This window comes from Ammospiza nelsoni, chromosome 25 (assembly GCF_027579445.1).
Source record: "Ammospiza nelsoni isolate bAmmNel1 chromosome 25, bAmmNel1.pri, whole genome shotgun sequence".
NCBI lineage: Eukaryota > Metazoa > Chordata > Aves > Passeriformes > Passerellidae > Ammospiza > Ammospiza nelsoni.
In genome coordinates this window covers 3,257,063-3,281,564 of record NC_080657.1, presented here as the reverse complement: position 1 = coordinate 3,281,564, position 24,502 = coordinate 3,257,063, and the positions used below count along the sequence as shown (strand labels likewise).

The following is a 24,502-nucleotide window of genomic DNA, read 5'->3' as shown; positions in this document are numbered from 1 at the left end:
AAAGGCCTGGCACAGTTGGTGCTGATGGTTTGTTCCATCACACCTCTCATAGCCACTCATTAAAGACCACACGTGATGTGGTCATTGCCAAGCATCAGCTACGGGCCAGGACAAGACCCCAGCGCTCCTCCAGCAGCCATAAATTGAGCTGTACGAGGAGTCTGTAATTATTTTATGCCAAGCCTGGTATTTTCCTCCCCCCAGGGAAGCACTAGAGCGAACAAGAGCAGGCCTGTGCCAAACCATGCCCGGGCAGTGCTTTTATGAAATCTTGGGTTCGTCAGAATTAATTTCATTTAAAACATTCTTCTCGTTTTTCATAAAGCACAGCAGATCCGCGGTACTTAGGGCAGGAATGCAGCCAGAGCGCTGCCGGGCAGGCGGGAATTACCCGCGGCAGATGGGCCGTGACGGCGGCGGGGTCGCCCACGGCATCCTGGGGGCATCCAGCTGGGAAGGGATGCTGGAGTGACCGTCTGGGAACAGCCAGGCACGGAGCTGCAGCAGTGCCATCCGTCCTGAGCTCCCAGGGGTGTGGGAGCGCAGGTGTTTTGTCCCCAAAGCTCTGTGGAGGCTGTGGCTGTGGCCGTTCCCATCCCAGTGCTGTCCCTGCATCACTGACCATCTGCCTGAGTCCCCTGGCTGGAGGCAGCTGGCCCAGGGGTGGAACCTGGTCCTAAATCTGGCCAAACTGCTCAGATTGTCAATAATTCAGGTGATTTTTGGGGCTGGGGGCAGAAGCAGTGTGTGGACAAGGGTTGGAAGCTGGTGCTCCTGCCTTGCATGAGAAGGTGTGAAGATCAGAGCCATGGGAGGAACAAACCTCCCTCCACTACTGCTGGGACATGGTAGGGGCATTTCCCAAAGGCAGGATCTCTGCAGGGCTGCTGCTGGAGGGCTCTTGGCTTTGGAGGCAGGTTAGTCCCTGGGCTCCAACCCCAGCAGGAGAAGTAGCTCAAAAATCCCATAATTGTGGAGACCTGACCCACTGGGAAGGGGTGTAACTCCCCTCCCCTCAACCTTCCCCCTCCTGCAGCCTCCCAGTTCAGGACCCAGGCGAGCACCTCAGCTGCTGTGTCCTCTGAGGATGCAAACAGGAGCTCGTCACCTTGGGTGACCCTGAGGCAATGAGATGAGTCACAGGACATCCCTGTGGGAGCTGGAGACCAGAAGGGGCCAATGGGGCCCTGCAGCTGGTCCTGCTGCAGGCTGGGATCATCCCTGCCATGCTGGGAACCTTGTTTGCTCCAAACTTCCACCTCTGCCAGGTCAGTGGGCTCCAGCCTGCCAGGAAGCTGGCAGGGTGAGAGGGGGGTTAGAAGGTTTGGCAGGTGTTGAACCTCATCTTTCATCCTGCTGCAGGAAATCCATGGCTTCATCTTCCCTGTTCCTGCAGGAGCCCTGCCCTCTCCCTCCAGAGAGAGAGGGTGGCTGGGATGGACTGGGAGCTGGAGCAGCACTGGGGTCTGCACCATGGCCAGAGCCCTGCAAGCTCAGTTTTGGCCGGATGGCACTCCAGAGGAGTGGGCGGCAGCTCCAGCACTGCCTGGCACAGCCAGGTGCCCAGCTGGTGGCGTTTGCCAGCTGCAGGGTCGGGTTGATCCCCAGTTTGTGTGGAGCGTGAGAGCCCAGGGCTGGGTGTGCTGTTTATTTTGGTTAAATTGAGTTTTCTCTGGGAGATTGGGGGGCGCTGGGGGCCTCCAGACAAGGGGCTTTTGTGAGCTGAGCTGCAAGCCGATCCCCTTTTGTGGTTTTGCCTTTTTGGATGATACAATTTGTTATTCCAAGAACTACCCAGCAAATGGACCCCATTAGCCGAGTCCCCAGAGCAGCTGGAGCTGGAGCTGGCGCTCGCAGTGCCTTTGTCTGCATCCACCTTGGGCCCACTGGGAGCACTGGGGCACTGCTTTGCCCCTGGATGGTGCTTGGGGGACAGGAGGGGGCAGGAGCTGCTGTCTGTCCTTGCTGGCTGTGCTGACAGAGCATCTTATGGGATTAGCCTGGGCTGGGACCAGCAGGAAGCACTGGGTTTGCTGAATTCCCTGGCACACAGTGACAAAAACCCAGTTGTTGCCACGCTGCTGGGGGCTGGAGCCAGTGCTGGGGCAATCCATCCAGGGATGGATTGCAGCCCTTTTAGGCTGGATCCCACCCTGATGCTCGTGTGAATTCACATCCCTCTCTGCCTTTGGGCACCAGCAGCATCCCCTGCACCGGGGGCATCATTTGGGCATCCCCAAAGCGTCCCTGCACAGCCAGCACACCAAGGGCAGCTGTGTGGATGCCGTGGCAGCCCGTGCTGCTAGAGCCCGGCCCCGGGGCCGTTTTGCCGGAGCTCGGCCACCTCCGGCCACCAGCAGCATCCGGAGCATCCTTGGCCCGCCCGGCGCTGCCTCCCGCGGGGATGCTGCTGGCTCTGTTTGTCTTGGCTCCGACGCGCTTTTTCCTGCATGTGAGAGGCTGGGGCTGCGCAGGAGCCAGCGGGTTCATAAATAAAAGCGTCGGACACCTCTGTGGGTGGTGCTGAAAGCTCCTGAATTAGTCCCACCGCCCTGACACAGGGACACACCCGGGGCTCTCCCGGCTTCCCGACCCCGTCCTGGCTGCTCCTGCACAACCATCCCTGTGTCCCATCCCCAGCCCCACTGCACCCACCCCTCCTGCAGGGCTGGGACACCCTGCCCTGGCCAGCTGGGATGTATCCCTGCTCCCACCAGCCTCCTAAAGGGACAGACCTGGCTGGGCTCTGTTCCCTCGCTGGCCCCATAGCAAGGAGGAGCAGACACCGCCACGCCTGGAGATGAGTTTGGCACAGAACTGGGTGTGGGAGCATCCCCAGGGCACGCACAGAGGGGTCATTGGCTGCCTCCAAAGCCCCTTGGCCATCTCTGGTTGCTGTAGAACCGGGAGGAGAGCGAACCTCACCCCTTCACCTCCCGCTCCGTGCCGGGCCGGTGCGGGCAGCAGTGCCCGGAGGCTGTGGGACACTGGCCTTGCACGGAATTTCCTTTCCATTGGCTCATCGGGGCCACGCTCCGGCCCTGGCAGAGCCCGGCGGGGGCCGTGGGAAGGGGCAGCCCTGACTTCCCAACAAAGGGAGCCCGGCAGTGGGCAGGAGACAGCGCCGGGAGCCAAGAGAGCAGGGGCAGCACCCGGGCAGGGCTCCCCGAGCCGCTCTCGGCTCTCCGTTCACGGGGGATGGAGGCGGCTGCAGCCCCCGGGGGCTCCATGGGGCAAAGGCCAGCACAGATCGGGGATCCTGGTGCCAATCCCCGACCGCAGACCCTGGTGCCCCCTTTGGGGCAAAGGCCAGCACAGATGGGGACTCCTGGGTGCCCCCCTTTGGGGCAAAGGCCAGCACAGATGGGGGTTCCTGGTGCCAAGCCCCGATTGCAGACCCTGGTGCCCCCTTTGGGGCAAAGGCCAGCACAGATGGGGACTCCTGGGTGCCCCCCTTTGGGGCAAAGGCCAGCACAGATGGGGGTTCCTGGTGCCAACCCCCGATTGCAGACCCCGGTGCCTCCCTGTAGGCAAAAGCCAGCACAGATCGGGGTTGCTGGGTGCCCCCCTGGGGCAAAGGCCAGCACAAATGGGGGTTCCTAGATGGGGGTTCCTGGCACCCAGCTCTGAGCACAGCCCCCGGTGCCTCCGTGGGGCAAAGGCCAGCACAGATGGGGGTTCCTGGCACCCAGCCCCTGGTGCCCCCTTTGGGGCAAAGGCCAGCACAGATGGGGGTTCCTGGCACCCAGCCCCTGGTGCCCCCTTTGGGGCAAAGGCCAGCACAGATGGGGGTTCCTGGTGCCAATCCCTGACCATAGACCCCGGTGCCCCCTTTGGGGCAAAGGCCAGCACAGTTCGGGGTTCCTGGCACCCAGCCCCGACCGCAGCCCTGCTCCCGCCGCGCCCCCGCCATTCCACCCGGGGCCTGACATTTCAGCGTGCCGAGCCTTCGGAAAGCAGCGTTTTAATGCTCTCGCTGTAAAAGCGGTGGAAAATGTCCGTGGGCTTGTGCGGGGAGGCTCCCGGGAGCGGCCACGCCGCTGTGGGTGTGCCGGGCGCGGGCTGAGCCCCGGCTGGGATGGGGGATCCGGGGGGATCCGGGGGGATCCTGGGGGACCCGGGGGGATCCTGTGGAGCCCCGGGTCTCTCTGAGACACCCCTGCAGCCACAGCCAGCTCTGCTCATCCCTGGTTTCTGTAGCAAGGCTGAGGCTGGTGCTGTCCTAGGTGGGTTCTGCAGCCACTCGGGGCACAAAGGGAGCTGTCACCTCACTGTCCCCTGGCATTGCTCCTGCCATCCCTGCCTCCAGAGCTTCTCCTGTGCTCTTCCCACACCAACTCCAGGCTGAAGGCTGAAGGGTTCCTTGGGTATCTTTTCTCTTCTGTTTTTTCGGGGTTTTTAATGACTGTCCTCTAGAAAAATGGGCTGAATATCTCAATTTAATTTTCTCCCCATATTTCATTGCTCAGAAATGCCAGGCCAGTGTGGCAGCAGCGTGGCACCTGCCGCAGATGCTCAGTGCCATGTGCCTGCCACTTCCTAGAAGGCAGCAACATGCCCCAGGTTGGGTCTGATCCCTGGATCAGGTCTGACCCCCAGGTTTGGATCTTTTCCCAGCTCTGGGTCTGCAACTAACATGGGGAAATTATTGGCACAACACTTGGGGTGCCTTGGGGTGCAGTAAGCATGCCAGCCCCTCCTGAGCACCTTGGCAGCCTCCTGGCACCTGTGGGTGCCCCTTGCCAAGGCAGGGGCTCCTGGCAGTGCCACCCCCGTGGGCAGTGGGTCCCGAGTGGGGACCGAGGGAGGCTCCCACATGACACAGCCTGGGGCAGAACTCAGAGTGAGCTGAATGTATTTCCAGCTCCAAGCCCAAACAAAAGGTTTTGTAATAAATGTCTCCCTGTCCCTGGGTTCAGGGTCCAGCTTTGCACCCCAGTGCTTCTGAATGGGAGCATTTGAATGGAGCAGATGGGACCACAGGGGTGCAAAATCAGGGACTGACCCTGAGGGACCAGGCTCCATCCCATTGTCAGTCCCCTGGGACACTGCAGGGACACAGAGACAGCCACTGGCTGTGTGTCCATCCAGGGCCAGGGGCCCTAACAGAAACAAATGAGTCCTGCTAAGAAAATAGTCCAGATATTCTGCACTGCTTTCCACCAGTGCTGGAGCTCCAAGGCCCCAATTTTGCTTGGCAAAGGGTCAATGGTAACAGCGACGCCCAGGGCAGATGCTCTGGAGCTGTGAAGGTCACTGGCTCCTCTGGGCCTTTCTTAGCCAGCTCCCAGCGCTGTCCCAGCTTCTCCTTTCTCCATCCTCCATCCAGAAGTGGTTTTTCCTCTGGGATCATCTGGGACACATGAAATCCACACCATTTCCCTGTGGGCTGGCTGCTCTGCAGGTGCTGGGTGCCCTGGGCAGGGCAGAGCTGCCCGATGGTGTCACACTGGGAGGAGAAGAGCAGTGAGAAATGAGCACAATTTTGGGTGTGTGGGTCCAGGTTAGGGGGTGATCTGGAACCTTTTGGAGCAAATTCAATGGGATGCTTGGTTGAACTGGAAATTGGGAGCCTGGAAAGGAAAGTGTGGCCTTGTGGTCATGGCACTGTGATGATAAATGATATCGAAAGGGGGTTAATGACAAAGATGGTGAACGTGGGGACACTGAGTGGCACCTCATGGTCCCCAGGACACATCACCCAGCTGTCCAGGAGCAGTGCTGTCCTGTGGGATTCTGCTGCCTCTGCACAGGCTCCCATGGCATGAGGGTTTGGTGTAATCCTCAGGAAAGCAGGGCCACTGGAATTCCCTGTGAGGCTGTCGACTCCAAGACAAAGGAAATGTGGAAACTTAAAAAAAAAAAAAATTAAAAAAAAAAGTAGAAATTTCAAATTGAAAAATCAAAGCAGCTTATTCAGCAATGGTGAAACATCTTGTGACGGCGTCAGGCAAATTATTTCCAAACAAAATTCTGGGAAAAAATCAGCTTGATTTTGCACAACTCACAGCTGTCCCAATGGAAAGGCACATGGGGGTTGTCCATTGGGATGGGGGCATGGAAGCCTGATGGTGCTGCAGGGCCTCAGGAGCACAGCCTGGCAGAGAGGATGGCCCCTAAAATGGGGATTACAGGGCACAGGGGAATTCTGAAATCCAGCCAGGAGCACGGGGCTGTGCCAGACAGGAGCGTGGGATATGGGAGTGTCTTGTCAGAGTTTCCACTGAGCACCTCGGGCTGGCTGGGGTCTCACATCAGCTCAGAGAAATTAAATTAAATAACATAAATACTGCCTGAAACATGCACTCCATCCCCTTCTCTGGATTTGGAAATGGGGAAGCAGCTGCACATGGCTGCTGTGCCAGGAGTGCTCCTTTATGGTGCATGGGGCAGCAGGGGATGGGGATGAGATGGGCATGGGGATGGGATAGGGATGGAGATAGGAGTGAGGATGGGGATGGGATGGCATGGGATGGGGATGGGGATGGGATGGGATGGGATGGGGATGGTGATGGGATGGGATGGGATGGGATGGGATGGGATGGGATGGGATGGGATGGGATGGGATGGGATGGGATGGGGATGGTGATGGGATGGGTATGGGGATGGGATGGGATGGGATGGGATGGGATGGGATGGGATGGGATGGGATGGGGATGGGGATGGGGATGGGATGGGGATGGGATGAGAATGGGGATGGGATAGGAGTGAGGATGGGGATGGGATGGGATGGGATGGGGATGGGATGGGATAGGAGTGAGGATGGGGATGGGGATGGGATGGGATGGGTATAGAAATGGTGAAGAGAGGAGTGTGGTGAAGGGATGGGGATGGGGATGGGGATGGGGATGGGATGGGGATGGGGATGGAATGGGGATGGGTATAGAAATGGTGAAGAGAAGGGGATGGCGAGGGGATGGGGAAGGGGATGGGTATAGAAATGGTGAAGAGAGGAGTGTGGTGAGGGGATGGCGAGGGGATGGGGAAGCCGATGCTGGCGCGGGGCTGCAATTTGCCGATTTACCGATTCACCGAGGGGAAGGCAGCACCGAGGCACCGCCCCGGCAGGTAACCCCATCCATCCCCCAGCGCCGCCCGCCAGGGAGGGACGCAGCCGAGGCTCCCGCTCCTGAAATTTATTTTAATGTAAACCTAGCTGTAAGGCAGCTTTTTCTCATTTTTAAACTATTTCATATCAATCCTTGGCCTGACATTTGTTTTCTTTGAGTGCGGTGGGGAGCGCGGTCGGCATTGCTGAGGATATCTCCTCTGGAATCTTGGCAGAGGCGGCTCCCTATCTTTGAAGAAACGGCAAATGCAAAACAGAAGGCCGATATTAGAGAAGCATAAACAATATTTTTGTTCCCCCGTTAACCCCAGGAGAGGCACAGGGGCCGAATTGGTGACACTTGGTGGGGGGACAGGGGGGACATTGACCATCCTCGGCCACAGGGCACCTGTCTGGGCTGACCCCAGGCTGGGACACCCCAGCATCACTCCGAGCTGGTCCTGTCACCTGCGTTTTCCCCAAGGCCTGTGACCAACCTGGCGGGACAGGGAGTGGTGGCAGACGGGGAGTTTGCAGTGGTTGGGGATGGGTTGGTGGAGCCAGGGGTGCCCCAACCAAGGTCTTGCATTGTTGGGGGTCAGAAGCCGAGCTCTGGAGTCTCCTCCGAGGAGATGCAGCTCCAAAGTGAAGTGGGAGTGAAGTCACCGGGTGATTTGTCAGAGGGTTTTGTGGAGGATAACCGCGGGGAGGATGTGTGGGAGCAATGATAGGCGAGCAGGCACAGGCAGCAGTGCTGACACCTTGGGGATTGCTAAAATGCTGGAAAAGGAGAGGAAATGGAGATCAAAGGACCCAGCAAAACCAAGGAGACAGAATTTCAAACTCTTGATGCTAAAATAGAATCCCTGTTAGGATAAACACTGCGAGGCAGGCTCCTGTCTGAGCAGCTGGGCAGGGATGGGGATGTTCCTGGTGTTTCAGACAGGAGGAGATGTTCTCACAGCAATTCACACATTTGCTGTCGCACCTGGGCAGGTGCTGAGGGAGGAGTGGAGAGCTCAGGTGGGGAAACCACAGGGTGGGGACACAGGTGGGGATGCTGTGGCAAGGACTGAGCAGTAGCACCAGCTGTCCTGGGGCACTGGGAGCTGCTGGCTCCATGCTGTCCCACTGCTCTGGGGTTTGCATTTACCGTGGTGCAAGGCTAGCACCTCTTTTCCCTGGGAGAACAGGGTGCTGCTGCTGAGGCTCCTTGTTGCACCCAGAGCCACTGAGGGCTCCCCAAGTGCTGCTTTGGGCTCCCACTGCATTCCCTTAGCAGGGTCCCCTTCCATGGGATGGGTGGGCAGGGCTGGAACAGCCACAGAGATGCTGCCCCACATGTCCCACCCTGCAGCCCCCCAAGGCAGCTGCCCTGAGCACCCCACCCCAGAAGGCTCATTACAATGAATCCAGTGACCCCAGCACGAGGCTGGAAGTTTAAATGTCTGTGGTTGATGGCCGCTTGCCTGCAAATTCCCTGGGATGGGAATCGCTCCCTGCGGGTCCCTCCAGGCTTAGCAGATTTCTTTGCAAAACACCCCTTTGCCTTAGGAAATGTTATTTCTGCACAGGAGCAAGGTGGGTCTGACCTGCAGAGCTCGGGAAAACTCAAGTGCTTCCCAGTGCTCCCAGCAGGACCCACCTGTCCCTGGAGCAGGGCTGGCCCAGCAGCACAGGGTCCTTGGAGAGCGATGCCCAAAGCTCCAGCAGCTCCCTGGGGCTCTCAGCCCCTCTTCTTCCTCTGGTGTCTGGGCAAATGCTCCACATCCCACACCAGGAGCCAGGCACAAGTGTCTGTGCTTGGTCAGGGCATGAGTCTGAGTTCACAGAGTAGTTTGGACCCTACACAGCCCCCTGGAAAGGGGTTCCAGCTGAGGGGATGGAAGCCTCCAACACCCTCAGCACCCTCATCCCCACTGCAGCCCAGCTCTGGCTCCTGCTCTGCTCCTCCAGCCCTCAGGGACAGCATCACCGCTGCCTCCGGGCAGGCCACCATCCCACTGGGAAGAGGAGGAGGAGGAGGAGGAGAGGGGAAGAAGAAAGGAGGAAAAAAATGAATCCCCACAAAAATGTCTTCATAACAGGAAACGTCTCATAAAATACCTGTGGTTTGGCATGTGTGATCCGACTGGTCAAACTATGCACCTGGCAGGGAACCCTGCTATTAATGCTGCAGCTCTGGTATTTCAGTGCAGGGGAGGCTGGCGGGGGGCTGGGACCGGGGATTTGGGGTGCAGAAACTCCTCTGGGGCCACAGCAAGGGGGGAAATGTCCCTTGGGTCTCACTCACCTCCACGGGCACCTTCCCAGCTGTGCATCAGTGAGGAAACTGCAGCACCCCAGTGTGACTGTGTTCACAGGGGTCTGAGGATGAGGGAAGAGATGAGGATCTGACTCCATGTTTCAGAAGGCTTGATTTATTATTTAATGATATATATTATATTAAAACTATACTAAAAGAATAGAAGAAAAGATTTCATCAGAAGGCTGGCTAAGAATAGAGTAAGAAAGAATAAATAACAAAGGTTTGTGGCTCGAACTTCCTGTCCGAGCCAGCTGGGCTGTGACTGGCCATTAATTAGAAACAACCAACATGAGCTAATCAAAGATCCACCTGTTTCATCCCACAGCAGCAGATAATCAATGTTTACATTTTGTTCCTGAGGCCTTTCAGCTTCTCAAGAGGAAAAATCCTAAAGAAAAGATTTTTCATAAAAGATTCTTCCCTGTGACACCCCAGGGATGCTGTGAGCCAGGCTGAGCCTTGCCCCAGGCAGGACGTGGTGTTGCTGCAGCCCCGAGCCAGGGTTTTCCACCCTGACCTGGACCAGACCCAGACCCCAACCAGCACCGACCTGGGGGTGCCCGCCTGGCTCTCGGGTGCCCACCCATCCTCAGGGATGCCCTCGGCCCCACGCACGCCCGCCGGGGCTGTGCAGAGCAGTTTTGACAGCTGGAGGTGAGGGATTAAGCCCTGAGCCATGACCTGTGGCTGCGCTCCCGGCACACACGCCCGGGGTCGCTAATCCGCTCGGCTGAGCGCTGACCCGGGGCCGCGGGATCAAGCGGTGCCACCGCCCCTGGGGCTGCCATCGCTGCGGGACCCGGGCAGCGTGAGCTGTGGGCAGCTGGCACCATTGCCATGCTGTGCTGTGCCATGCTGTGCCAGGCCACGCCATGATCTGCTGGGCTGAGCCATGCCGTACCATGCTGTACCATGCCGTGCCATGCCGTACTGTGCCATGCCATGCCGTACCGTGCCATACCATGCCATACCGTGCCATGCCATTTCGTACCATGCCATGCCATGCCGTACTGTGCCATGCCATGCCGTACCATACCGTACCATGCCGTACCGTGCCATGCCATTTTGTACCATTTCGTACCATGCCGTACCATGCCATACCATGCCGTACCATGACGTACCGCACTGTACCATGCCATACCATGCTGTACCATGCTGTACCATGCCATACCATGCCATACCATGCCATACCAAGCCATACCATGCCGTACCATGCCATACCATGCCATACCATGCCATACCATGCCGTACAATGCCGTACCATGCCATACTATGCTGTACCATGCTGTACCACACCATGCCATGCCTATCCTGCTCCGTTCAAGGCCAGTCTTGGGCACTGTGTGCAGGAGCAGGTCCCTGCAGATGGGGTGGGGTGTTTTTTCTTCGTCAAGGAAAATGTTTTCTTGTTCCCTGTGCTGCTGGCGGGCGAGGCTCCGGCTCGGGCTCCGGGTCCGGCAGCGCGTACAGCAGCCTTGGATGGGATCAGGTGTCATGCAGTTAAGGACAGGCTGGTGCCAAGTCTCCCCCGCGCTCCGGCGCTGCTCAGCCGAGCTGCTCCCTGATGCCTTTGGCTTTCGCAGCCCGGCCTGCGGAAACAACGTGCTGTTCTCCCTCTTCATAGCTCACTTTTCGTTTTTGCCTCGGTTTATTATTATTTTTAAAGCATGTGTAGCGCAAAGCAAATCATCGACCTCCTGCTGGAGCCGGGCCAGCCCCGTGTTGGGCTTGGAAATCCTCCCTGCTTTATTTTTTATTGTAAATGACCGGAGGATGGAGCAGCTCGATGGGACACGGCGGCGGCCAAGCCGAGCTCCAGCCCACCCACACGCGCCGGCTGCTCCTGGTGCTTCCCTTCCCTGCATCCCCCCAGCCCTGGGCGAGGGCGAGGAGCTTCCCACGGCTCCCCCCAGCCTGGGGACAGTTTCTGCCACGGCTTCCAGACGTGGCGGCTGTGCCTTGTGATCCCAGGGCACAGAATGGGGACAGCAATGGGCATGGGGACATGGACCAGGATGGGATGATGCATCACTGGTGAGCCTGGGCATGCAGTTGAAGTGCATCAAATTCCCCATCCTGCCTCATCCCTGAGCCCCTCTGTGGGGCTGGGATGGATGTGGGGCCAGAGCTGGGGGGAGTGCCAGAGAGCACATGCTGTGTCCCAAACTGACCACGCTTTGACTGCCGGGTTTAAACAAGTTCCCCGTTGTGCCGACCTTCAGTCACAATGGCAGATCCCCCATGGATCACATATATTGACTTAAAAAATAATTAGCCTCAAAGGGAGCAGGCGCGGGGCCGGCCAGGCCCTTCATTAATATTTAAGTAACAGGGGCCATAAATCAGCTGCAGCTCAGCCAACAGCCCTGGCCGTGTCCGTGGGGAAGCGGGGCCATGGTGTTCACAGGAACATTGCCCAGTGCACAGGCATGGGAGTGCTGACATGGGCTCTGTGGGGAGAGTGGGACAGTGCGGGGGGCAGCAGCCCCCTTCCACTGGGAATGGCCAGGAGCACTCCAGGAACACGCTGGGAGCTCACCAGGCCGCCCAGCACAAGCCACGAGCAGTTGCGGAGCGACAGAGGCAGCACGGGCTGGTTGTTTTCCTGCAAGAACAAGGTGACATTTCTTGTCTCTTTTCTCATGGTTTAAGTGTGAGATTTTTTCCCTGTTCCCGGCGCTTTCATGGCGTGCCAAGGGTTTTTAACACGTCTGCTCGCCGCCTGCCAGGGGAGCCGACACTCGCACCGTCAGCGTGGCGGCCGCGGCTCTGAAGCCGTGCCAGGGGTCTCGGTGCTGGGTCGGGGCCCTGCTCCCCCCAGGGCTGATCAGTGCAGGATTGCTGAGCCCCATCCTGTTCCAGCATCCCCAGAGAACAGCAGGGACCCCTCAAGTGCTGCCCCTGTGTGAACCCTCCTGGCTCAGCAGCTCCTGCTGGGCTTGGCTTTGCGTCAAGGGATGGTTTTGGTTGTACTGGAGTGTGCTGGGGGGCTGGAGCTGCCTCTGGAGGACAGCAGCCTGGCTGGACAGTGCCCATCCTGGTGGCTGCAGTGCCCAGCAGAGTGGAGTGAGCCAGGAGGGGATACAACTGGGACCCCCAAAGCATCTCCCCTGCTCTAAGTTGGAAAAAAAATTAATCTCATGGGATTTCTGTTGGCCATACAAGAGCAGGTTCTTGACCCCAGAGCACAGGAGGACAGGCAGGTGACCCCCAGGAGGATGGGCAGGTGACTCCTGTCTGTCTGTCTGTCTGTCTGTCTGTCTGTCTGTAGCCACCCCACACACATGATGGATCTGCCACCACTCACGACCTGCCAGGCGAGATGGGAGCGTCGTGTGGCTGCTCCGTGTGATTAATTATCAGTTCATAACACAGAAGATTTCAAGCATGAAAGAGCCTCTCCACAAGCACGTTGTGCACACTTTATCCATCATATGAGACTCCAGATGTTTCCATTTTATTGTTATTAAATCACCGCCTGGAGAGCGCGGGTAGCAGGAGGCCTCCTGCCCCAGTGCCGGGCACAGCTTGGGGGGACAGCTCAGCACCAGAGACCCCTTTTGTGAGGGACACGTACCTGGGGGCTCAGGCCAGGCTCCCCCTGCTCCTCTGCAGAGACTGGGGCAGTTGGAATGACCTGACTGGATCAAGGGGGTGACAAAGGACACAGAGCAGGGAACTCAGTTTTATATCCGATATACAATGAAACCGTGGTCAGATTCCCCTGTCCTCCCTCTCCCTTCCCCTGGCTCCATTTTCCCTGCATCCCACATCTCTCCAAAGGCTGAGGTCTCACAGCAGGAGGATGCAATGCCCAGCAGCAAGGGGCTGAACCAGCCCAGGGTGCTGCTCCCATGGCAGGAGGAGCAGGGGTGAATCCAGCCCAGGTGGGAGAGCAGAGAGCGAGGAAGGGAGGGAGGTGAGATGGAGGCACAGGGGTCATACCAGGTAAGGAAAACAAGTAAATAGCTGATTCAGGGGTTTGTTCTCCTCTTTTATTTAACAGAAACTGTATTTTTACAGCTGCAATCCCTTAGAATGAGATTCTTTTCCCCTTAAACAAATCCTTGTAAAATAATGCTTCATAAAAAGAAGCGTTCCTCTCCTCGACCCTGAAGACAGAAAAACAATAATGCCGGCGAGGCCGAGGCCGTGCTGCCAAGGAGGATAGGGGTGGCTGTCACCCCTGTCCCTGGCAGTGCCACCCAACCCACAGCCACAGCTTTGGTGTCTCAGTGGGAATGGCACCGCTCAGGGGCCGGGGCTCTGGTGGGATGGGCAGAGCAGAGTTCCCCTTCCAGCATCTGCCACAGGCACCTGCATCCTCACAGGGTCCATCGTGCTGCTGATGGCAGGGCCATCCCTGTCCCCTCCAGCCCTCAGCTGACTCCCAGACCATTTTCCAGGCACAAGAGCAGCTGTCAAGGCTGCCTTGTCCCTGGAGACTCCAAAAACCTGCCAAGCCCTTGTGGCATCAGGAACAATCCCATGCCCGGGCTCCCTGCTCCCTTGACTTAATTTGCTTTAATTTTGTTTTAATTTGGGTTGTTTTTTCTCTAGGCTGCAGCTTTTTCTTTTTTCCACTGCTGCTTCAGCAAAAGCGATTCAGGAAATTCCAATGAAATCCCAGCATGCTGCAGCCCTGCCCCTGCTCCCTGGCAGGACAGGCCAGGAGCTTAATTCTCATTAATAACCACCACAGGTCAATTATTGCAAGAAGGAGGAAAAGCAGCAAAAAGCTCTTTGGCGTCACGTGTTGTTTAAGCTTCCGAAAATAAACGTTCTTTGCAAATCAATCTGTTTGCAGCTCTGCACGTGGAGCTGACAGGGAGAGTTGCTGGAGGAAGAGAGTATTTATAAAGGGGGTTTATTTTAAATAAACAGGCACTTAAGGCTGAGGCTGCTGCTCCCATCCCTCGTCCTCTGCGAGAGTTCCCGGTGCTGCCCGCGAAGCGCCGCAGTTGAGCCACAAACGCGGCAAATCTCTGGTTCCCACGTTGTGGGTTTGGCCCAGCACCCCTTTGGGAGGCTCAGCACCCATTTGGGACTCTCAGCACCCACTCAGGAGGCTCAGCACCCATTTGGGATGCTCAGCACCCATTTGGGAGGCACAGCACCCATTTGGGATGCTCAACACCCATTTGGGACGCTCAGCACCCTTCCCTGCCCCCAGGAAAGGCTTGGCAGTGGCAGCCTGTGCCTCCTACAGGGTCCCAAATGAGAGGAGCCCCGGCTCACTTGAGGGATGTGACAGCAATGCTGGGCTCGGTGGGCTGTAGGTCTCATCTGCCTTTTCCCCACCTCTTATATTTGTTTAAAATCTGTAAGGGATGTGAGAGTTACCACAGACACTCAGGGCAGCCTCTGTAAGACTCCACTGGGCACCTCCATGGCTGGTTACAGTGCAAGATGAGGGAAGAGCCTTGAGCTGTGCCAGGGGATGTTCAGGTTGGACATCAGAAAGAATTTCTCTCTGGAAAGGGCTGTCAGGCATTGGAATGGGCTGCCCAGGGAAGTGGTGGAGTCCCAATCCCTGGAGGTGTCTGAGGAACAACTGGATGTGGCATTCAGTGCCCTGGGCTAGTGGCAAGGTGGGGGTCAGTCACAGGTTGAGCTCAATGGACCTCCAAGACCATTTCCAAACCTCAGCAATTCTAGGATTCTATTCTATAAACTATATTTACCATGCATCTCCCAGCTCTGGTGTGCTGGGAAGGGCAACACCTTCAGGATATCTGCTCTACCAAAAGACAAATTGAAGGGAGCCCTGTTCCCACGGGGATCATTCCCGGGCTCCCAGCTGGTCCTGCTGAGGGGGGTGTGTTCCCAATGTCACTGTTGCTTTGTCTGCAGGAGCCGTGGGAGCAGGATGCTGCCGGACGTCGCGGCGCTGCCGGTGCTGCTGGGCGCGCTGGTGATGGCGATGGGCCCCGGCTCGGCGGCGGGAGGCGGCGTGGGGGGCTACGCTCAAGTCAAGTACATGCAGCCCATGGTGAAGGGACCCCTGGGACCCCCGTTCCGTGAAGGCAAAGGGCAGTACCTGGGTAAGGGATGCGCTCTGTGCGAGGACATGGGGCAGTGGGAAGGGAACGTGGCACCTCGCAGCCATTGGGCGCTTGTCATCTCCACCCTTCAGGCTCCTGGAAGCCGCCTGGCACAGCCAAGGGTGCTGCTGTCCAAAACACTTGGCCAAGCATGGCCGGATCATTTGGGTCTTTAACCCAGTGACAGGGTGGACATGGGTAGAGGCTCAGCAGGGAAGTGAAGCCTTTGCTGGGACTGGGAGGGCACCTTGGTCTGGGAGCCAGGGCACACAGGGGACCTTCCAGCCTCTGGCTCCTGCCCTCCTGTCCATCCCCAGCAGCAGGAGGCACAGAAGCCCCAGCACTCTCTGTCTCTTCTTTTCCCTGCTGTTAAACCTGAGCTGTCCTGGCAAGGCTTTTTCCACTCCTCCACCTATTCTGTTTCCCTGTCTGCATTTTGCACCAGCTGGGAAAGGAAAGAGTGCCAAGGCTGGAGCTGAGACCAGCCTGGCAAGGGAAGAGCAGGAGAGAGACATTTCCTCTCTTGGTGAGCAGCAACCAGAAACTCCAGACGTGTTGAATCGCTCCCCACTGAGCGATGTGCACCCAGAGGGGCAGAGGCACCCGGGTCAGTGCTCCACACAGCCAGGGCTCCAGCATGCCCAGCCTTCTGTAATCCCCTGTCCCCAGCTGCCCTTCCTGCACCCACCCCAGTGCTGGCACCACCACGGGATGGGGCACTGCTGGCTCAGGTATCCAGACCTGCCAGGTCAGTGCTTGGCCCTTGGGAAGAGCCACTGGAGCCTCCCCAAGGGCTGTCATAGACCTGGAGCCTCCCAGGAGCTGAAGTCTTGGCTCTGGGAGGAGAAACCAGAGAAGGCTGGGCCACCGGTGGCTGATTTACTGGAGGGCTGAATGGCTTATCAGGAGTTCAGCCCAGCACGTGTCAGAAAACACACAGCAAAACCTGGAGCCGAAGTGTGCTACAAGACCCCCCTCCCTGCCCCCTTCCCAGCTGTTGTAAAGCTGCTCCCTGAATCCCAGCCAGAGCCAAAACCTTCCAGCGTAGCACAGGAACACTTCAGCTGCTGGTGGGACTGGATTCAAATCTCTCCCTGCTGTTCTTCTTTTTTCCCCTCTTCCTATGCATGGGAGTGACTTGCATTGCCTCTGAGTAATGCTGTCTATGCTGGGGAGAGCAGAGGCAGGGGGCAAGGAGGGGTTTGGACAAGCTCTGCCAGGTTAGACCAGGCAGAGGGGACACTGAGGCAGGGTAGAGCACAAAGGTCCCTTGGACATTACTCCTCTAAAACCCTTGGGAAGGAGAGGACAGGTGGGGGACAGGAGAGAGGGATGCAGGGACAGCTGCAGCCCGAGCCACCGGCTGTGGGGCTGCTCAGAGGCAGCTGGGGAAGCCGGTGCCTCCTGGATCCCACCGAGCTCCCATCTCTGCTTAACCTCTAATTTGGCAAGGAAAATCCCTGCTGGCCTTCTGCCCTGCTCGGGGAGCTCAGCTGACTGGCCGCGACGGCGCAGGGCTGTGCCGTGCCCCCGCGGGTTACCCCGACCTGGGGGAGCTTTGTGGGGCCCCCTGGCTGCCCCAGCCTGGCCCTGGGGCTGGGGGGTTCCCTCCTGCTCCAGGTGCCATCTGTGAGTGACAGGTTTCCTCAGGGTGCCAGACACCTTTTCTCACCCAAAGATAGCTGCACCAGAGCACAGAGGGAGCTCAGGGAGGAGATGCTGCTAAATGCTGAAGTGCTGAGAACAGTGAAGCAGAGATTTGCACATTAGGGGTTTATTTTGGCTTAATTTCAACCAGGTCGATGGCCCTGCAGCCAGGTAAACCCACGAAGAGTGCTGTGCTGGGGCACCCACTGTGGGGAGACAGCATGAGAGGTGCTAAAACACTGATCCTACACAACATCCCTGTGAGCCTGTGAAACTCTCTCACGAGACAGAGCTTGGCACCAGCTCTGGAACAAGCTCGGCCGGGCTCCGCCACAGAGCAGCCAACCTCTCCTTCCTGCAGTGTCATCTGGCCGTGCTGGCCAGACCCGCTGCTGGCTGCTCATGGCTGGGAACCACTTCCCATCCTGCTGGATTGTTCCTCTGCTGTGCTGCTGGGTCCCTTCTCCAGTCAGGAAGGGTCCTTAACAGGATGAACACAGCTCCAGAGGGGCTGCAGCACCCACCTGGCCGTGTCCATGCTCCTCAGGAGCTGGGATGCTCCGTGGTGGCAGCTCCCAGGGGTCATTCCTGCCCTGTGCCCCTGCTGCTGCCCCAGCTGGCTCTGTCAGCATTCACAGCAGCTCAGTTCAGGCATCGAGGGGAGCACAGAACCCCACGCTGGTGCTGTGAAGTGCAGAGCTCCGAGACATGTGTCTGTGGTAAGACATGGGCTTTTGAAATCGGACACCAGTGGGGCTGCAGTGTCCCAGTTTCTCCGCGCTGCCGGCCCCGGTTTGGTTTTCCCGTCTGCTTTTTTGGCCGCCTGCAAGCTGGCAGCTCCCGCCTGGCGTTTCTCTCCGCTGCCTTGTGTGAGAGAGTGTGTGTGTGCTTTTTCCTTCCTTCGTGGGCTCAGCTGTAGATCCTTGTTCTGATTCCATGCAAAATGACCTAGAAAACTAATTCGTTTCAAACCGTTGCAAGAAAATAAAAAATTAAAAAGAAAAAGTGTGGGGAGAAAACACATTGAAATAATTTACTGGAGAATTTTTTTCCAGAATCCAAACCCCAGAAATAGTGCAGCGCGGCACAGCTCCCTTGCCCTCTTTTCCACAGTTTTCCTGGGTGAGGAGCTGAAGTTTGCAGAAATCCAGTGGCAGTGTCATGACAGACAAGTATTTCCTTCATCAAGAGAGCCAAGTGACCACAGCTACAGCTGGGGACGTGGGCCAGGCTTTGATTTATAGATAAGCTCTAAAAATGTTTCCATTACCCAAGGAAAACACAGCAGCAGCAGGCTGGGAAGGGCCAGAGCTAATTGCTGTGCTCAGGGCAGGCAAAGCCACCTCTGATGCTCCGGGAGCTGTGCCTGCTGCTGCCACAGTTATTCTTTTCACGTGTCTCAAATCTCCCATAAGCTTTTCCCGTTGACTGAGGAAATCTCCGTGCTGGCGAATCCCAGCACCACGTGTGTCCGTGCTCCCAAAGCCCAGCTTGGCTCTCTGAGGGGGCCAGACTGGCAGACCTTGTATCCTGCTCCCACCCCAGGAACTTGTCCATATAGATCTCTTCCCAACTGGAATGATCTCCCTCAGGCAGATTTGATTTAAATTCACCCAAAATGTCATAGCCCTTTCCTCTGCCTTTCGCATTTCTCACCATCATCGTGTGTTCATGTGACTGTCGAGTATTTCCTTCATTTCAAACTGCCCAAAAAAAGAGTTTGTCAGATTTATTCTTTCTCACCCTTTCCTGGTGTCACATGGGAGGTGACACCCTGCCTGGGCCAGCCTCGAGGAGTTATTTATGCTCATGTCTGTGCTTTCCATGCTGAGCTGTGGTGGGCATGTCATCTGCCTCTCCTTGCCTTTGGAGTCTCTCAGCCCATTAGTTTCTTTCTTATATCCGTTTGCAAAAGACCTCAATAAATTCTTGAAATGTCAAGTGGTTGCGGCCTATTCCCAGCTGGGCTGACTCATTTGGACGGAGCTGAGGCTGCATTTCCCTCCCAGCTCTTGGCTTCTGCTCCATCCCCAAAGCTTTTTTGCTTTTTTGGTTTTTCTCTGCCTTGCTGGACTTGGGAGCTGTTCCAGCAAGCACTGTAGGCATGGCCTAACCCATACATCCATTGCCTCCTCAGGCTCTGGAGTACATGTCCAAGAGTTTTCTTTTTAATCCAAAAGGATTAAAGGTCTCCCAAGGCCCTGGACTCGCGGGACGGGGTGAGGGATTATCCCCAGTCTTGGCTCGCTCTGTCGCCATCCTCTCAGCTGAGCCCAGGCAGGAACAACTGAATCCCACGGTGCTTTCGAGGCCACTGGGAAGTGAGGCAGCAGGAGGTTTGAATCCAGCTCCAAAACCACCCTGCAGTAACGCATCACAAAATAGCCCTGCCAGAGCTGACAGCAAGCACTGGCACCTTCCATGGTGGCACCTGACATCATGGAGGGATGTGAAGCTGCAATGAGAGAACTCTGGGCTTTGGCCTCGCCTCAGGACACCCCTCTGATGTGGGGGCCCTGGAAGCTGCTGTGGCCATGTCTCAGTAGAAGGGTCCCTGTTCAAGCCCAGCCCAGGCCATTCAGAGACCCCAGCTCCAACATCCCAAGGACACCTTGCCCACGGCCAGCTCTAGTGACACTCTGTGTCTCCTCTCTCCACAGACATGCCACCAATGCTGCCCATGGACCTCAAAGGCGAGCCAGGACCGCCAGGGAAGCCTGGCCCTCGTGGACCTCCCGGGCCCCCCGGCTACCCGGGAAAACCGGGCACGGGGAAGCCGGGAATGCACGGCCAGCCTGGGCCTGCTGGGCCCCCGGGCTTCTCGGGCATTGGGAAACCGGGCATCCCAGGGCTCCCCGGGAAGGCGGGTATGAAAGGGATGCCCGGAGCCAAGGGCGAGCCCGGCATGCGAGGGGAGCAAGGGCCGAGGGGTCTGCCCGGCCCGCCGGGGCTGCCCGGCCCAGCCGGCCTCTCTGTCAATGGGAAGCCGGGTCCCCAGGGCGGCCCCGGCCTGCCCGGCTTTCGGGGAGAGCCTGGCCCGAAAGGAGAGCCGGGTCCCCGCGGAGAACGAGGGATGAAGGGTGAAAACGGCGTGGGGAAGCCAGGCTTACCGGGGCCCCGGGGGAACGGGGGCCCTCCCGGCCCCGCGGGGCCCCCCGGGCCGGCCGGCATTGGAAAGCCTGGCCTCGATGGGCTGCCGGGAGCGCCCGGGGACAAGGGCGACATGGGTCCCCCGGGCGGGCCGGGTGTCACCGGGGAGCCCGGCCCTGTGGGGCCGCGGGGACCCCCCGGGATCGATGGGATCGGGGTCCCGGGCGTCGCGGGGGTGCCGGGGATACAGGGCCCTATGGGACCGAAGGGAGAGCCCGGGATCCGCGGCCTCCCTGGGTTGCCGGGCCCCACGGGCTATGGGAAGCCGGGCATGCCCGGCCTGAAAGGAGACCGCGGGCAGCCCGGGGCACAGGGAGCCATCGGCGATAAGGGGGAGCCCGGCGTTGATGGCGAGCCGGGCGAGCCAGGCCCTGCCGGCATCATCGGCCCGCCGGGCCCGCCGGGGTCCATGGGGCTGCCGGGCAAGCACGGCCTGCCCGGCCCCAAGGGGGACGTGGGACCGAGCGGGCCCCCGGGGATGCCGGGGATACGCGGCGACCAGGGCCCGAACGGCTTCGCGGGGAAGCCGGGGGTGCCGGGAGAAAGGGGCCTGCCCGGGTCACTGGGACCTCCCGGCCCGACGGGCCCCAAAGGTGAACCGGGGTTCATCGGCCTTCCGGGGGTGCCGGGATTAACGGGCGGCCCCGGGCCCAAAGGGGACGGTGGGATCCCGGGGCAGCCGGGGCTGAGGGGCCCCTCCGGCATCCCGGGATTGCAAGGACCTGCTGGGCCCATGGGGCCTCAGGGGTTACCAGGCCTGAAAGGGGAGCCCGGGCTCCCTGGCATTCCCGGCGAGGGGAAGACCGGCGAGCCTGGCCTGGCCGGACCCATCGGCCCACCCGGAATGCCAGGAACGCCGGGGCTGAACGGGCCACCAGGGCCACCGGGGCCACCCGGGCCACCGGGAGCGCCAGGAGTGCTGGACGAGACGGGCATCGCGGGGTTGCACCTGCCGGACGGTGGCGTGGAGGGGGCTGTGCTGGGCAACGGGAAGCCGGGCAAGCCACAGTACGGCCGAGGAGAGCTCGCTGCCCGCATCGCGCCGGCCTTCACTGCCATCCTCACCTCCCCCTTCCCCGCGTCCGGCATGCCCGTCAAGTTTGACCGGACCTTGTATAACGGGCACAACGGCTACAACCCGGTCACCGGGATCTTCACCTGCCCCGTATCCGGAATCTACTACTTTGCCTACCACGTGCACGTCAAAGGGACCAACGTTTGGGTGGCTCTGTATAAGAACAACGTGCCGGCCACCTACACCTACGATGAGTACAAAAAGGGCTACCTGGACCAGGCCTCGGGCAGTGCCGTGCTTGAACTCAAGGAGAACGACCAGGTCTGGGTACAGATGCCCTCGGACCAGGCCAATGGGCTGTACTCCACGGAATACATCCACTCCTCCTTCTCTGGGTTCCTGCTCTGCCCCACATAACAGCTGTTGGGCACGTCTCCTTTTCACCCACTTTAGCCATAAACTTTTTTTTTTTGATAAAAAGTGTTTTAAAATTAATACAAAAAAGAAAAATCACTGGGAAGAACACGCAAGACATTGTCATGGGACCTTGCTTCACGCTGTTTGATCCATGAGTCAAGAGGGTAATCGGGAAGGAGACATCTATCCATCTATCTTTCTTTTTTGGGGGGAGGGAGAAGGGAGGGAGGGGAGCGATTTCCTCAACAAAGCATATTTGGAATAAGTACCCCAGTGACTGGACATCAAACACAGGAACACGCTTGGGATGGCAAGGATCTGGCTCTGTGATCCTGAGAGGAAGACCAGACCCCCATGGTCTATATCAAGTGCCCTCATTTCCCATTTGGAATGCTAGATAAATAAATCCAGCTGTGTCATGGCTGATGTGCTGGTAACCAATGCAGGGTCCCAGGCACTTACACAAACCCATACAGCAGCAGGGATCCACGCTGGATTGAGAAATTTCCTTCCAAACCATCAGATGCCCAAGTTCCAGGCTTGCTGACGCCTGTTTTTCCAGACTGTGCTTTGGGGCAGTCTCTCCGATTCACTCCAGATTCAGTGTGGTTGGATTTATAATCCTAAAGAGTGGAACACTTTGCATAAGCACCTTCTTCTAAGAAGTAAATATTATTTTTAACCCTCCCCCCCCAGCACCTTTAGGAATAAAATCATCCAGGCACTGGTACCTGGGAGGATGCCGTGACCAGTTCCAAAGGCGGTGAGGGAAGCTGGGACCCCGTGATGAACAACGATCTGCTCTCTCCTTTCACCTGCTGGGAAGTCCAAGGGCTGGTCCTGTCCCATCTGTCTCTGCAGCCCAAAGACTTGCTTGGCCTCAGGAGCATCTCTGCCCACACAAGGATGGCAGTGCAAGCCCAGCTCACGGTGCTGCCAGCTGGTGTGACATAAGGAAGTGCCACTGATGGACAACTTGCTTTTCCTGTCTCACTATTTTGGGATGTGTGAACTCTTTGCATTGGTGTCCCCCCTTTTTCTGGGGATCTTGGAATTAAGACAAAACAGTGCTGGTTTTAACTTTCCACACAGTGATTTCACCACGGTGCTATGACCCATTGAAGAACATCACTTACAAGTGTAGTGCAATACCTGTGACAGGGCACCAGCCCCGGGGCCACTCTGTGACTTAGGTTAAAGAAATCAACATTTGCCTGTTGTTACCACTTTGTCTCTCTAATGCTTGGAGCATTACTGACCTGAGCATGAGCTGCAGGGCTCTGGGCCAGGCATGATGGCACTGCCCCACACAGATCCTGTGGCTTTGCAGGTTTCCTCACAATAGAACAGTCACTGCCACTTCCAGGACAGGGATGCTGCTCATCCCAGGCCAGGAGCATGCTGCTGAATCAATCCATGTGCATATCCCACTGCATGTCCTTCTGCAAAGGCACATCCCTGAGAAACAGCAACAATTTGGTCACCAGCTCTGACCTTTGCATTTTCCCAAAGCCTGTTTGACGGCCAAAGAAACGTAGCAAGACTGGGACTGGGCTTGTTTTCCAGATGGACTCTATGAGATATTTAAACAACTTTTCTTTTCCTATTTCTGTTTTGCTTGTTTGTTTTCTCCTCAGGCCTGTCCTGTGTTTCTGCCTCTTGCCATTCAGGCTTCAGGCCTTCCTTTTAAAAACTCACCTACCCTGAAATTTAGAAACACAAGAAAGAAATTTGCAGTTGGAAGGCCAGTGCTCTGAGCACTGCCTGTTAGGGGTGTGTGCCCTCTCCCTGGGATTTCTCCCTGTGAATTTCTCTCCTTAAAGCTGCAAGTTTCATGCAGAGATGAACCTCCAAGCTGGAAGGTGTCTGATCCCACTGGACATTTTTAACTCCTGAGGGTACGGCCAGGACCATTTGGATTGTGATCCTAACAGGTTATTTCCCAGCAGGAACAGTCCCTTAAATTAAAAGTGGAAGCTCAGATGATTTTTCCAGGCCCAGGTTTGGTAGGAGAGGATGCTGGGAGGGGACTTGGCTCCTTTTCTCTGGAGAATGGAGGGATTTGAGCTGGTCCAGCCTCGTGCAGGGCCAGGAGCTGCCACGCCTGGTGGGAGCTTCATCCTGCTCCTCAAAGCAACTTATTTATACTGTGCCTAACCTACAGCCCATCTCTTCTTGTTCTGTTCTGCTTCATTCCAAACTTCTTGTTCGAGCTGGCAAAAAGCAACGACCAAACTCCTCACTGTAGCCACCCCCAGATGAAGTTTGTGCTGTAGATAACAGTTTTGTAATTCCACTTTTCTATCACGTGCAGAGCAAACCCATAATCACCCCTAGCAGCTATTTAACCTCTTACATTTACACACTAATGGAAAGCAAAGATATTACACGCACATAGTTAGGCTAAAAAAAAAAAAAACTATGCACAGGATGAGGGAGGCTGTTCACTCTCCAGAAGGATTTTTTTTTTCTGGAATATTGAGTACATATTAGCCAGCAGAAAGGATTATTTTCTGTCGTGTGTGTGAGCGCGTGGGATTTTGGTTTCAATCACAAGAATAAAAAAGGTTGGGTTGGATGAGGTATGTCTATTTTTAATGCTGAAAACTGCATTACAATGTGCATTTTTATATACAAATTCTTACTATTTTTTTTAAATTTGCCTCTAGTATCTTCATTTCTAACCTAGTATATAGAGGTTTTTAGTTTTGTAAATACTTATTACATGCACTGTCCTAGTAAAAGTTGGTTTAAAATGCACTCTTTGTGACCCAAAACTGACCTGCTCTTCACAACTAAAACTGCAGTACTTGATTGTATTGACAAACATCAATAAAACTTATTGTATAGAGGTGGGCTCAGCTGTGCTTTGT

At 57.1% G+C, this 24,502-nt stretch overlaps 1 protein-coding gene across 1 annotated transcript in view; it reads left to right on the top strand.

The window, feature by feature from the left end:
- Nucleotides 1-24,490, top strand: part of COL8A2 (collagen type VIII alpha 2 chain) — a 31,016-nt gene extending 6,526 nt beyond the window's left edge. The window contains exons 2-3 of the mRNA XM_059488864.1: nt 15,210-15,400; nt 19,708-24,490. Coding sequence (XP_059344847.1) covers nt 15,226-15,400; nt 19,708-21,629 — 2,097 coding nt within the window. The 5' untranslated portion in view covers nt 15,210-15,225 and the 3' untranslated portion in view covers nt 21,630-24,490. The remainder of the gene's footprint in view (nt 1-15,209; nt 15,401-19,707) is intronic.
- Nucleotides 24,491-24,502: the final 12 nt, after the last annotated feature.